We start from the raw sequence: 13,477 nt of genomic DNA, 5'->3' as shown, positions 1-13,477 counted from the left end.
CCTTATATTACGCGCTACTTGAGAAAAGTAATTGGATTGCAGTAAATCATTACTTGTAACATTTTACTGCCCATGTCTGGTTACAGGTAACATAATCTGTTCTCCTTGAACTATGTACTGTTTTTCTCTTAAACTTTCCTGATTTCTGAAAGAAGAGACAAGATAATGACAAGTAAAGAGAAAGGTGTAATATTTCTCTTTACTAATAAAGTTCTTCACGACTGAGCTAAGTGTCCCCTTTTTTGGAAATCAAAATATGGTCACCCTACCATGACACCCAGTGTGAAAAGTGTCCTTTTCACACTGGGTGTGAAAAGGACACTTTTCACTTTTCAATAGACGAAGAAGGACATCCTGAAGCTTGTGGATCAAGATTATGCAAACATGGTCCATGTTTCTGCTACAGATCCCGACAGCTGCACCCCACATTCAAACTGTACATATCCTGTTATGTGAAGCGCTTAGGTAAACCTCTAAACATCAGTTCTTCTTTGAACACAAGCCCAGAAACAACTTCTGTAGATTCAGCAACTGTGGCACTCTTCAACAGAAGGGAGTGACACAACTAATGTTCCTGTAGTCTTCCATGGAGCCAGCTGTCTTTAACCCACCTCCTCCTTCCCAGTCTACATCTCTCACACAAGATTCGATAGAGAAGATTATGGAAGGCATCTTAGAGAACCAACAGCAACAGCAGCCTGAGGAAAAAAGGCAGACAAAGAGTAGCCTTGCCTGTAGTTAGCCCGAGTCCCAATATGAGACAGTTGGAGCCTCCATCCACTATAGTATTTCTATTGTTAAAAGAAGGTGCATCAAAGTTAAACTGCTAAGGGAACGATAACCCTAAAATACCCTTTTGTTCAGACAGAGGGAACTGGATGCTACCAAGAAGAGGGTGGAGGAAAGGATGGAGAAAAAGAAGAAAAGGCCAGAATCCCAACAAACAGGCCGCCTCTGCAGATTCTGCCACATGGACCTGAAACAGGGACCAAATAGCCCACACATTCATATGGGCTTCCCTGAAGTGGCAGGGAAATACATCTACTGCCCTTAAAAAGTGTACTCGCTATACAGAGATAACGGCATGGCCAGGGAGATGGCCTGGAAGAATTTGAGGAGTCTCCCTTCTATGAAGCAGAGAGACATAAATGGGTGGAAGAAAAAAGGAAATGAGGAAGAAACGGTCGATACTGTACATGAGAAAATGTTGTCCTAGTTGTGTTTCTTTTGTTTATATAAATAAAAACAGATTGTAAATATAAAACCAAATATTTAATCAATCTCTGTTTCCCTCTCTAGAGAAAACATAACATTTGGTTTTATTGTACAAGATAAGAATGATGTATTGTAACATTATTTTGTGTATCAGCAAATTTTTTCATACACACAAAAAAGACAATCCCCTAAGTATGTTATCTTCTTTTACAAACGTAAAATCTTAATTCTGGTTAATAGTTTAACTTGTATTTTGAAAGTACCCACCGGAAGTGACAGTACGTCTCGTTATGTTGTGATGCACTTCTTGAGATCGGCCGTTAGAGGCCAGTAAACGCACATGTAAACCCTGGTCCGTTTTATTTTTTTTAATAGTCTGAATTAGTTCGTGTGCTCTTGTGTTTAAAAGGTTTCATGGTTTTCGAGGTGAGTGGATGACAACGTGGGTAAACTGCGTGAATGCAGCGCGAATGAAAGCCGGTGGAGATGCTGTGTGGAATGAAGAGGGAAGCTGTCCGTGCAGATGCCTGTTCAAAACACAGGAGACGTCAATGATTCGTTTCCAAAATAATTCAGAAGAGCACGATCCCCCTTTGAGTACTTGAACACGTTCATGGATCAAAGTGAGACAGACAAATGTAACCAGCGCGAGTTTCACTGTGATCGGCGGTGATCGATTCTGCACAGGCCTGGTTCGTGTCACACAAGCCTGCAGTTTATTTTAAAGAGGAGCCGACACCATGAATGAAGTGGATTATCTTGATCATAACAGAGCTGAGAGTCTGCAGTTTGAAGAAAAGCCGGACATTAAACCTCCAGATGTTGAACAGCTGCAGGACGCTGATATAAACCAAACCGCTGGTAAGAATAAACACAGCTGGAATGCGAAGAAATCTGCTAACAGCTGATTCGCTGTGGGGCTGGGTGGAGATCACGATCGCACATCTTCTCACGATCTGCTAATCTCAATTTGTAAAAATAACAAAAGTATTTGCTATCAATCACTTTTTGTGTTCTCGGAGTTAAAAAGGCGGAACTCATCTGGGCATCGTGTAGCACCCGGCCGCTTTACACCGCGCACATATGCAAGAAATCTTGTAGTTTTTAAAGTAATTCCTTTTTAAAAACTACCTTTGAGCAAAGAAAAAAAAATCTATATAACTTTCAAATGATATAAGGGGCAAACAAGAGATAAACGAAAAAAAGAAATACATATATACAAATAAACTTATCTGTTTATTGTTTATCTGGCTTATTGGGTTTTTATGCATTTCACTCCTTCCTTAAAATGTCTGACATTAATCTAAATGGTTTGTTTGGCTACATTAATTAGCAGATATACGCTCATTGGCCACTTTGTTAGGTACAGCTGTTTAATCACTCATTTATACAAATTTTTAATCAGTCAGTCACATGGCAGCATCTCAGTGGTCAAGGCGACCTGCTTTTGAAACCGAGCATCAGAATGAAGGCGAAAGTTGATTTTGGTGACTTTAAACGTGGCACGGTCGTTTGTAACCGTCGCTCTGACTGAAACATTTACAGACCTCCAGTTTTTTGGTTTCCTAAAAGCTCAAAGAAAAAGTACAACCAAATAAAAAAATGTTCTAAGCATTCATCTCTTTTTTCTTTTCTTTTTTTCTAGGAATTTCATTATAAAAATAAATATTATTAGTTATCCATAAAGGAGCTTCTTCAGCTTTTGAATGTCCTTACATAATTTTTCCTGATTTTTGCTTTTAGATAGAAAAATATGGACGGTTTTCTCCCTAAAGCTAAGTTTAGTTCATGAAACAAAGATATTTGTGGTATGAAAACATCACAGAGCAACATGCCTTCCCTTTGTTTATCATTACATATGGGATTATGGGATAACCACTTTGTGTCTGTACACTTTAACATTCCAAGATTTCATCCTGGATCATGTAATGCAAAGCACCTCTCGCCACTTAATAACAGCAATGATCAGATTTCCCTTTAAACAATAAATGTCTTTCTGCATGCTCATAAATCTGTTTGCAGTGTATCAGGATCTGCTGAGGAAATTAGGTGAGCTTACAGCTGTTACAACATTTTCCAGTTCCAATAGAATATCAGTGTTTACGTTATGCTTCGGATTTATCTCCTGATGAGCTGATACATTCTTGGAGGAAAGTCTTGTGATGGGTACGTCACAATTATAGGAGCTAATATATTACTTTTAATTTTGTGTAAAATTTGTAGTCAGGAGTATTTCATGTTTTTGTTGAGGGTCACCAGTTTATTTTATCAAACAGTCAAAACATTTTAAATACCCATTCAATCCCACTGGCAACAATTATTGCCGTTTTAACTGCCTATGACATTTAAAAAATTCAACACATTGTGTGTAGGGGAAGTCTAAGGAGTTACATGCATTCACTCATTTTGCAGGGAAACATTTGGGATTAAATGGGTTAAATAAATACTTTATATACTGAAAATCAGTGTATTATTTTATCACAGTATAAACATGAAACTGAATGTCTTATACGGCTTCCTTTAGCTTACAGAACTGCAGAACTATTGCTATTCAGTTTGACACGAAGTCATCAGTTATGAAATCAAAGGCTGGCCTGCAGGCATCCCAAAGCTGCTCCAGCTTCTTGGGTTTCCTCTTCCATATTTCCATCTTTGTCCTCAGATGTACTCAATAATATTCATATCAGGAGACTGCTGGCTAAGCCCGAAGAACTTTGAGCTTTTTCACTTTGAGAAACTTCAAAACGGAACCCGAAGTGTAGCAAGGAGCTCCGTCTTGCTGAGAAATTTGACCAAATCATTTTGACCCACGTTCCCCGTGACATCTCCATACTGGATGGCACTCTGAACCACAATCTTTTCATTGTGAAAGCATTGTTGTAACTGAATCATGATGGCATGCGCTTATATCAGATCTTATGCAAAGAAAGAAAGAAAGGTTTTGGTGTCACAGGTGTGAAAGACCTCCTATATTCAATGAAAATAGGCAGTCTATTAAGCCATCATTATTTTGTCTCTAGCCATTTGAGTTTTTTTGTTTTTGCTTCCTTTACTGCTTCATAAGTAATTATATCTAAGCTTTATTTTTGCCACATCAGAGGAGGAAAACAGGACAAAGACATGCTGTGGAAGAGAGCCAGAGATTAATAACAAGTATGATTCAGTGCAGAGAGGTCTATTAACACATAATGAGTTAGAAAGGTGACTGAAGAAGAAACACCCAGTGCATCATGGGAATCCCCCAGCAGCCTACACCTAAGGGAGGATTCAGGGATAAGATAAGTTTGAAGCCTAATCTTAAAAGTAAAGATTAAGTCCGTCTCCTGAATCCAAACTGGAAGCTGGTTCTACAGAAGAGGGGGAAATGAAATTGATAAATTTGTGGTCCAAAGCTTCCATCCACTCATCATGGGCATGAAGTGTCATAGTGATTTTGGTCATTTAACAATTTGTTTGAATACTTCTTTTTCCAGGTTAGAATTACCATACAGCATACATCTTTAATGATTAAAAAACAACAACAATTATGTGGTTAAATGTCCCTTAGCTAATTGCACCTTGACCAGACTTGACATCAACAAGCTTCTCACATAGTTCAGGCTGGATTTTGACCACTCTTCTCAGCAGAATTGTTAGAGTTTATTTAAAACTGTTTGGTTTCCTAGCACAGATCCGAGTGTAAGCATAGTTCACAAAGTTTCAAGTGGATGGATCTCTGGGCTTTGCCCATTCCAGAACCTTAATGTCAGCCTGGTTTATTCATCCCGATGCCAGTTTTGATGTGTTTCAGCCCATTATCCTGTTAGAACATTAACTGTGTCCCAATTTCAACCATCTAGCTGTTGATTTGAGGTGAAGTTGAAGAATTTGGAGGTAGTCTTCCTTCATTATTCCATTCTGTTTGAACCTCCAGGATGTTGGAATAGCACAGGCAGTAAAACAGCCTGATGACAATGAAACTGTCACGCATGAATCACCATGCATGACAGTTGGTACAGTGTTTCTGCAATGCCGTCTATAAATTAAATTAATTTAAATAAATGAAATAAAATTAAACTGTGAACTCCGTTGTTGTTGGGTTTTGTTTTGTTTTTTACTTTTAAAAGAACAGCTCAAAGAAATTAAAAATTAAAAGCCCAAAATTACCATGACATTCACATCCATGAGAAGTGGATTTAAACTTCTTACCATTACTGTAATTGTTAGGGTGACTGGTGATGGATAGTGTTTCATTTTTGGTCTCAAAATAATCCCCACTGTAACTTGAATTTCAGATTACATTAACAGCTACTGAAATCAAGGTTAAGATATAGAAGCCTACAGTCAGTGATGTACATGTATGTTTCAGTATTCCCCGCAGATGTCCAGCAGATGTTGGTGATTAAAGAAGAGCTACCCTGGACCCCCAGTCTGGACCAGCAGAATCTAGACCACCTCCCCATAAAGGAGGAGCATGAGGAGCTGTGGATCGATACAGGGGGAGCGCATCTTGCTGTTAGCACTAAGTGCACATTGTCTTCTATTTCCATGAAGTATGAAGATGAAAGAGAAGAAAAACCTCAGATTGTACAGCTTCATCAAAGTCAGACTGAAGACGATGCAGAAGCAGAAGCTCCAAACAGCAGCTCAGCTACAAAGATCAACAATGAAATTGATGAAAAGGATTGTAGAGGACCAGAAATCGCCGGGAACTCTAATCCAAATTTCCATTTCCAATTAAATGCTGTTGAGAAGGCCCCAGACTCTTCTGAAACAGACATTAGTGATGGAGATGATTGGCAGGAGCCTTTGTCTGATGCTGGACCTGCAAACGAAGATGGTGACAGTGGTTGCCCTATACCTAAATCAAACTTGAAAACTCTGAAATCACTGAAAAGCAAGTGTTCTTTTCAGAGAAGGAAGACATGTCATTCATTCAAAAGGCCTTATGGCTGTTTGGCTAATGAGAAATTTAACAGAGTGAAACAAAGTGAATTTTCAAAGATGATAGTCAACACAGGAGAAAAAACATTTACCTGTGGTGTTTGTGCAAAAAGATTTAAACAGAAACAAAATCTGAAGACGCATATGAGAGTCCACACAGGTGATAAACCATATAACTGTGATTTTTGTGGAAAAGACTTTAGACATCACTATAGTTTTAAAGTACACATCAGAATCCATACTGGGGAAAAACCGTTTGTTTGTGGCATTTGTGGTGAAAAATTTAGAAAAAAGCAAAATCTCAAACGCCACATGAGGGTTCACACAGGAGAGAAACCATTCAGCTGTGTTGTCTGCGCAAAAAGATTTACACAGCAGGGCGTTCTGAAGAGACATATGAGAGTTCACACGAGAGAGAAACCATTTGGCTGCAATCTGTGTAATAAAATGTTTACACAGCAGGGGGTTCTGAAGAGGCACATGAGGGTGCACACAGGAGAGAAACCATTCAGCTGTGGTGCATGTGGGAAAAAGTTTGTGCATCAACATGACCTCAAAATACACATCAGAGTCCACACTGGAGAGAAACAGTTCAGCTGTCCTGCGTGTGAAAAGCGATTTACTCAGCAGGGAAGCCTCAAGAGACACATGAGGGTGCACACTGGAGAGAAACCATTTGGTTGTAATGTGTGTGGGAAAACCTTTACTCAACAGGGAAGTCTAAATAGGCACACGAGAAGCCACACACAGTAAAAATTGTACTGGTCTTAGTACTATTTGAAACAGTTTTAACCAACCAATCTGTGTTTGTTAAACCTGAGATGAGATAAACTTGAGGATTTCTGATTCACAAAGAAAGTTAACTTAAACTGAGACTCTGTATACTAAACCTACTCACTGACAAGTTTTCTTTAACAAACTGACTCATTTCCTTATTCCAAAAGTTGCTATCAAACCACTTGGTGGAGCAAATGAATTTGGACAGGTTTACATTTTATAAACACTAAAATGCTGATTGGGTGTCAATTCACTAATTTTTTTATTTACCATGATGGCTTTTTAATTTTTCAGTGGTCAATTTGTATGAGTGAAGAAAGTGAATATCTCACTTATTTATTATCAGCTAAGAATTATAGTGGCTTGCAAAAGTATTTGCCCCCCTTGAACTTCCCCACATTTTGTCACATTACAGCCACAAACATGAATCAATTTCATTGGAATTCCATGTGAAAGACCAATACAAAGTGGTGTACATGTGAGAACTGGAACGAAAATCATACATGATTCCAAACTTTTTTTTACAAATAAATAACTGAAAAGTGGGGTGTGCGTAATTATTCAGCCCCCTGAGTCAATACTTTGTAGAACCACCTTTTGCTGCAATTATAGCTCTTCTTTGCAAAACAGCTCCAGCTCAGTCAGATTAGATGGACAGCGTTTGTGAACAGCAGTTTTCAGATCTTGCCACAGATTCTCGATTGGAAATAGATCTGGACTTCGACTGGGCCATTCTAACACATGGATATGTTTTGTTTTAAACCATTCCATTGTTGCCCTGGCTTTATGTTTAGGGTCGATGTCCTGCTGGAGGTGAACCTCTGCCCCAGGATTCCAAGATCGCCCTGTATTTGGCTCCATCCATCTTCCCATCAACTCTGACCAGCTTCCCTGTCCCTGCTGAAGAGAAGCACCCCCAGAGCATGATGCTGCCACCAGCATATTTGACAGTGGGGATGGTGCGTTCAGAGTGATGTGCAGTGTTAGTTAGCCAACATTGTGCAGTGCACGACTAATAGTTGTCCTATGGACAGATTCCCCCACCTGAGCTGTAGATCTCTGCAGCTTGTCCAGAGTCACCATAGGCCTCTTGGCTGCATTTCTGATCAGCACTCTCCTTGTTCGGCCTTTGAGTTTAGGTGGATGGCCTTGTCTTGGTAGGCTTACAGTTGTGCCATACTCCTTCCATTTATGAGTGATCGCTTGAACAGTGCACCGTGGGATGTTCAAGGCTTGGGAAATCTTTTTGTAGCCTAAGCCTAAATTTCTCAATAACTTTATCCCTCACCTGTCTGGTGTGTTCTTTGGATTTCATGGTGTTGTTGCTCCCAATATTCTCTTAGACAACCTCTGAGGCCGTCACAGAGCAGCTGTATTTGTACTGACATTAGATTACACACAGGTGCACTCTATTTAGTCATTAGCACTCATCAGGCAATGTCTATGGGCAACTGACTGCACTCAGACCAAAGGGGGCTGAATAATTACGCACACCCCACTTTGCAGTTATTTATTTGTAAAAAATGTTTGGAATCATGTATGATTTTCATTCCACTTCTCAAGTGTACACCACTTTGTGTTGGTCTTTCATGTGGAATTCCAATAAAATCGATTCATGTTTGTGGCTGTAATGTGACAAAATGTGGGAAAGTTTAAGGGGGCTGAATACTTTTGCAAGCCACTGTAAATCCATCTTTCTAACTGTGAGAGTCTTTGAATATTAATGCAGGTATCAGACTGTCAGCCAGTTAGTTAAATTAGACTGGAAACAGTGTAAATTACTATAGAATCACTGTTTACATCAAAATCACCTGTCTAAAGATTCAAAGTGTTGTCATGTGTACAGAAGAAATAGCATTTCTCTGTGCAATGAAATTCTTCCTTTGCTGTCCACACACCAATGCCAAGTTAGGTAGGGTTGAAGGAACAAGATAAATAAGGATACAAATAAGACAAGATATTAAGATAGATAACATAAAAAAATAAGGATAAAAAATAGTGAAAGATAAATAAGTACAAAAAAAATAAGTGAAGACAAGTAAGGTATGCAGATGTCAATGTAAATGGATGTACAAAGGAGCTTAATGTGCAAAATGAACTTGCAAATTGCAGTTGAGGTAGGTCAGCTGTTCAGGAATCTGATAGGAGAAGGAGTTGTTGAATCGGGATGTTCTGGATTTCACATTTCTAAACCTTGGTATCGAGAGTAGAAGTGTGAACAGTCCGTGTTGAGGCTGTGTGGGGTCTTTGAGGATGGAGACAGCTCTCCTCTGGACTCTGTGATGGTAGATGCTCTGCAGAGAGGGCGATCTTCTCTGCAGTTGTTATCACTCTCTGCAGGCGTTTGCGGTCCATAGCAGTACTGCTGCCGTATCATGCAGTGATGCAGCTGGATAGTGTGCTCTCCACAGTGCAGCTGTAGAAGCTGCGGAGGATCTTGGCCAACAAACTAAATTTCCTCAGCCTCCTCAGGAAATACAGCTGCTGCTGAGCCTTCTTGACCAGCTGTGTGGTGTTCAGTGTCCAGGTGAGGTCCTCACTGATGTTTACTGTGTTGTAATCAATCATACTGTTGGAAAGATGTCTGTCACAGCTAGATCTTGGAGAAAATCTCAGTGAACATGAGATTGAAATGACTTAAAACTGTAAAACTGAACAAAATGTGTTGTTAAAGTGACTTTTAAAATCCAGCTGCAAACAGTCTGATTGTAATCTAATTACATTTCATATTGAAGTGTGTCCACAGGTTTGAATTCAGTCATTAATTGACGTAAAATACCAGTTTAAAGTTTCATTATCTGAAATTCAGAGTCGGACCCACCAAGACTGTCGACCCAGAACCAGAACTGGATCAGCAGATCATTTCCCAGTCAGACTATGTTTTTATGGCAGGATGGATCCAAAATGGATCGGGGATTCAGACTGGATCTGGTTTGGCTCCGGTCATTGCCTAGCTCATCCCGTCGAGATCTGTTTTTGATTAGTTATCTTGTCAAAAAGTCAATGCAGCTAGCAGCCTGGGCCATGCCTTGTCATGTTTAACTTCTTTGATGGATTTCTTGTTTTCTTTTAATTAAACCTGTACATTATAAGTTAATAGTTCTTAGTGTGTAAGATCTCTGTGGTGATAAAAATAAAGATGTATTTTTTCAAGCAACATAGCTACAGTTGTCTTTTTTGTTGTTGTTGTGTACAAAGAATACAGAATCAAAAAATTAAAGTCTAAGGTTCAGGTTTTTGACATTTTTATGGTAATTAAATTATTTCCCTTTTTGTTATGGATTAGGTGACTTGAAGTTGAGAGAAAGAATATAATTTTACTAAACAGCACATGAAACTCTCAAGTTACTTTATTTTTGTATGTGGATTTAGTCTTTTTGTTTTCTGCTGACAGTAGTCACTAACAAGTTTACTGGTTATCGAGGCGAGCTGCTGGAAATACGCTCTGGAATTTGGAAGGCTTGATTTTAAAAAAAATTGTTAATTTATTTTCACATTAGATTCTTGTTCAAGCACTTTATGATACTACAGCAGTTGGCATCAGTGTGCACCATCACCATGTATACAAATTCTTCTGTTGACCACAAGAATATGGAGTCACAGTTGTCCCGTGTCTGTTTTTGTGTTCTCTGCAGATGTCCAACAGCTGTTGGTGATCAAAGAAGAGGTTTCCCATGAATGGAGCAACAGTCTGGACCAGAAGGGCCCAGAGCTTCTCTTTAAAAAGGAGGAACAAGATGAACTCAGGAACAGTGAGGTGGGAGAGCCGCTTAATGATCTAACGAAAGCTGATATCATCAGGTTCCAACTCACTGCTGGTCCTGTGAAGACTGAAAACGATGAAGAGAAGCCTAACTCTTTACTTCTCCTTCAGAATCAAATGGGAGAGGCAGAGCCTCCACTTTGCAGCTTAGCTAAACAGATAAAAACAGAAAGTGATGGAGAGGACCGTGAAGGACCGGGACCTGGATCATGGAACCCAGATCCAAATACTGATGAGAAGGCTTCAGACTCTTCTGCGACTGACGTCTCAGATGATGATGATGATAGTGACGATGGTGGTGGTGATTGGCAAGAACCGTTGTCAGATTCTGGACCTCCAAATGATGACGGTGAAAATAATCAGGGAGCTCCTACATCAAGTGCAAATGGACTCAAATCTCCAAAAAGCAAGAGGCCTGTTCAGAGGCTCATGACAAGCCATTCAATGGGAACTTCCTCCAGGCATTTGGGAAATGTAGATTCACCCAGACAAGACAGACAATTTATCTGTGGTATTTGCGGAAAACGATTTACACAAAAACAAAATCTTAAGACACATATCCGAATTCACACTGGTGAAAAACCATTTCATTGTGATTTTTGTGGAAAGCGTTTTCGACATCTCTATAGTTTCAAGGCGCACATCAGAATCCACACAGGAGAGAAACCATTTGTATGTGACATCTGTGGTGAAAGGTTTACACAACAGCAAAATATCAAGAGGCACATCAGGGTTCACACAGGTGAGAAACCATTCGGTTGTGGGGTTTGCACAAAAAGATTTACACAACAGGTGGACCTGAAGAGACATATGAGAGTTCACACAAGAGAAAAACCATTTGGTTGTGATCTTTGCAGTAAAAGATATAACCGGAAAACGCAATTAAGTGCACACATGAGAGTTCACACAGGAGAAAAACAGTTTGCTTGCGACATTTGTGGTAAAAGGTTTAACCGGATGGCGCTTGTTAAAGCACACACAAGGGTTCACACAGGAGAGAAACCATATGGCTGTGATGTTTGTGGCAAAAGATTTAACAGGAAATCACATCTCAAAGCCCACACAAGAGGCCACACGGGAGAGAAACCACATGGTTGCGATGTCTGCGGCAAAAACTTTGTACATCAGCGCGATCTCAAGATCCACATCAGAGTTCACACCGGAGAGAAACAGTTTAGCTGCACTGTATGTGGGAAGAGATTCACCCATCAGGGAACTCTGACGAGACACATGAGAGTCCACACTGGAGAGAAGCCATTTAGCTGTGGTGTTTGTGGTAAAACGTTTACTCAGAAGGGAAATCTAAACAGACATGTGAAAACCCACACGGAGTAACAGCTTTGAAGGTTCCATGAATGCACTTACCTGCTAATGAATAAGTTGGATGGATCTTTTTTGTTTGTTTGTTTGGTCATTAATTATGTCTGTTCACGCTATTGGGTGCTTTGAAGGATGCCCTGTACTGTATGAAAAAATAGAGATTATGGCTGGTGACATTTATAGTAGGGGTGGTACCATGTGCTCGAAGTGATGCAAGCTATATTGTAATTGGGAAATATATTACTTGAATTCCAGATAGCATTTATTTATACATTTTCTATATCCAAGGTACATAACCATGTTTAGTCATGATATTTTTAATAATAATCTATGCTTAAGCATTTTGTTTTTCTGTATGAACCAGAACTCGGTGGGTGGGTTTGCACCAAAATAAGTTTGGATCAGCATACCACAGTCAAACAGCAGCTATGTGGTGTTGGATAACACAGAACCAGATGGACACATCTACTTCTGATATTTTTTCTGGTATGGAGTATATCAACTAATGTATTTAGGTTTTAATTTTGCATTTAATTTCAACTCCTTATTGTATTTAGATTTTGTATTTAATCGCTTTCTTTTTCAGGTGCTCTAACAGTAACATGCCAACTTCTTGATTAATAAAATATTTATTCTTTATTTATTCTTCTTGTGTTTTTTACTTAAAGAATGATGTCATCAATTATCATCATTTTTCACAATGCTTATAACCTGTGGCATTGTTGGATATAACTGTTATGAAGGACAGAAACAGGATCTTGGGTTGAAGATGATGTTGAATTGCAATGCAAAAAATGGAAGCTTATGACAGACAGTAGATAGTACTGTAAACACTGGAGGTAAGCATCTTTCAGAATATTAACCCATTCATTGCTTGGTTACATGATTAATTATTGCATTTAATTGGTTGGCAACCATCTGGCAATCACAAGGGGAGAAATGTGTATTTCCCAAACAAGTTTGTGTGGAAGATGTTAACTTGTCTTCAAACTCTTACCAGTTACTCTCCGAGCAGCTTCAAAAGGTGCAGCACAGACTGGAAACAAAACATTTGTTTTCAGATTAAAAGTTGTGCCTCAACATTGCAGCAATGACATTTTAAAAGCCACAATTTTTACTTTGAAGCCAAACAATCCCAGTATAGGGCAGTCTCTCCTCTGGTAAATGGACTGATTCTTATATAGCGCCTTTCTACTCTCACGGAGAACTCAAAGCACTCTATACAAGAAGCCACATTCACCCAATCTCACAAGCACTTTACCCAAGCTTAGTACTGTTTCCTAACTACATTCATACTCCGATGGATGCATCAGAGAGCGACTTAGGGTTAGTATCTTACCCAAGGATACTTGGCATGCAGACTGGAGAAGCCAAGGATTGAACCACCAATCTTCCGATTGGTAGGTGACCGATATATATATATATATATATATTAGGGGTGCAACGATACACAAAATTCACGGTTCGGTTCGGTTCGAT

General features: G+C 39.3%; 1 protein-coding gene and 1 pseudogene across 2 annotated transcripts; both read left to right on the top strand.

Moving 5' to 3' along the window:
• The first annotated feature begins 1,368 nt into the window (after positions 1-1,368).
• LOC146512176 (uncharacterized) lies at positions 1,369-9,382 on the top strand. The gene is made up of 2 exons (XM_085170516.1): positions 1,369-2,076; positions 5,564-9,382. Exons 1-2 carry the CDS (start codon positions 1,956-1,958, stop codon positions 6,889-6,891), a joined length of 1,449 nt encoding a protein of 482 aa, XP_085026642.1. The 5' UTR covers positions 1,369-1,955; the 3' UTR covers positions 6,892-9,382.
• LOC146512175 (uncharacterized) lies at positions 9,009-12,637 on the top strand (annotated as a pseudogene). The gene is made up of 3 exons (XR_014875801.1): positions 9,009-9,032; positions 9,313-9,442; positions 10,551-12,637. The product of XR_014875801.1 is annotated as an uncharacterized LOC146512175 (transcript).
• The last annotated feature ends 840 nt before the right edge of the window (positions 12,638-13,477 follow it).

Source organism: Neolamprologus multifasciatus, chromosome 8, assembly GCF_963576455.1.
Source record: "Neolamprologus multifasciatus chromosome 8, fNeoMul1.2, whole genome shotgun sequence".
In the NCBI taxonomy this organism is placed as follows: domain Eukaryota; kingdom Metazoa; phylum Chordata; class Actinopteri; order Cichliformes; family Cichlidae; genus Neolamprologus; species Neolamprologus multifasciatus.
This window is presented reverse-complemented; position numbering and strand designations above follow the sequence as displayed.

Coding starts and splice junctions, on each gene's coding strand:
- LOC146512176 (XM_085170516.1), top strand. CDS start 1,956: ATGAATGAAGTGGATTATCTTGATCATAACAGAGCTGAGAGTCTGCAG. Junction 2,077..5,563: donor TGATATAAACCAAACCGCTG/GTAAGAATAAAC, acceptor TGTATGTTTCAG/TATTCCCCGCAGATGTCCAG.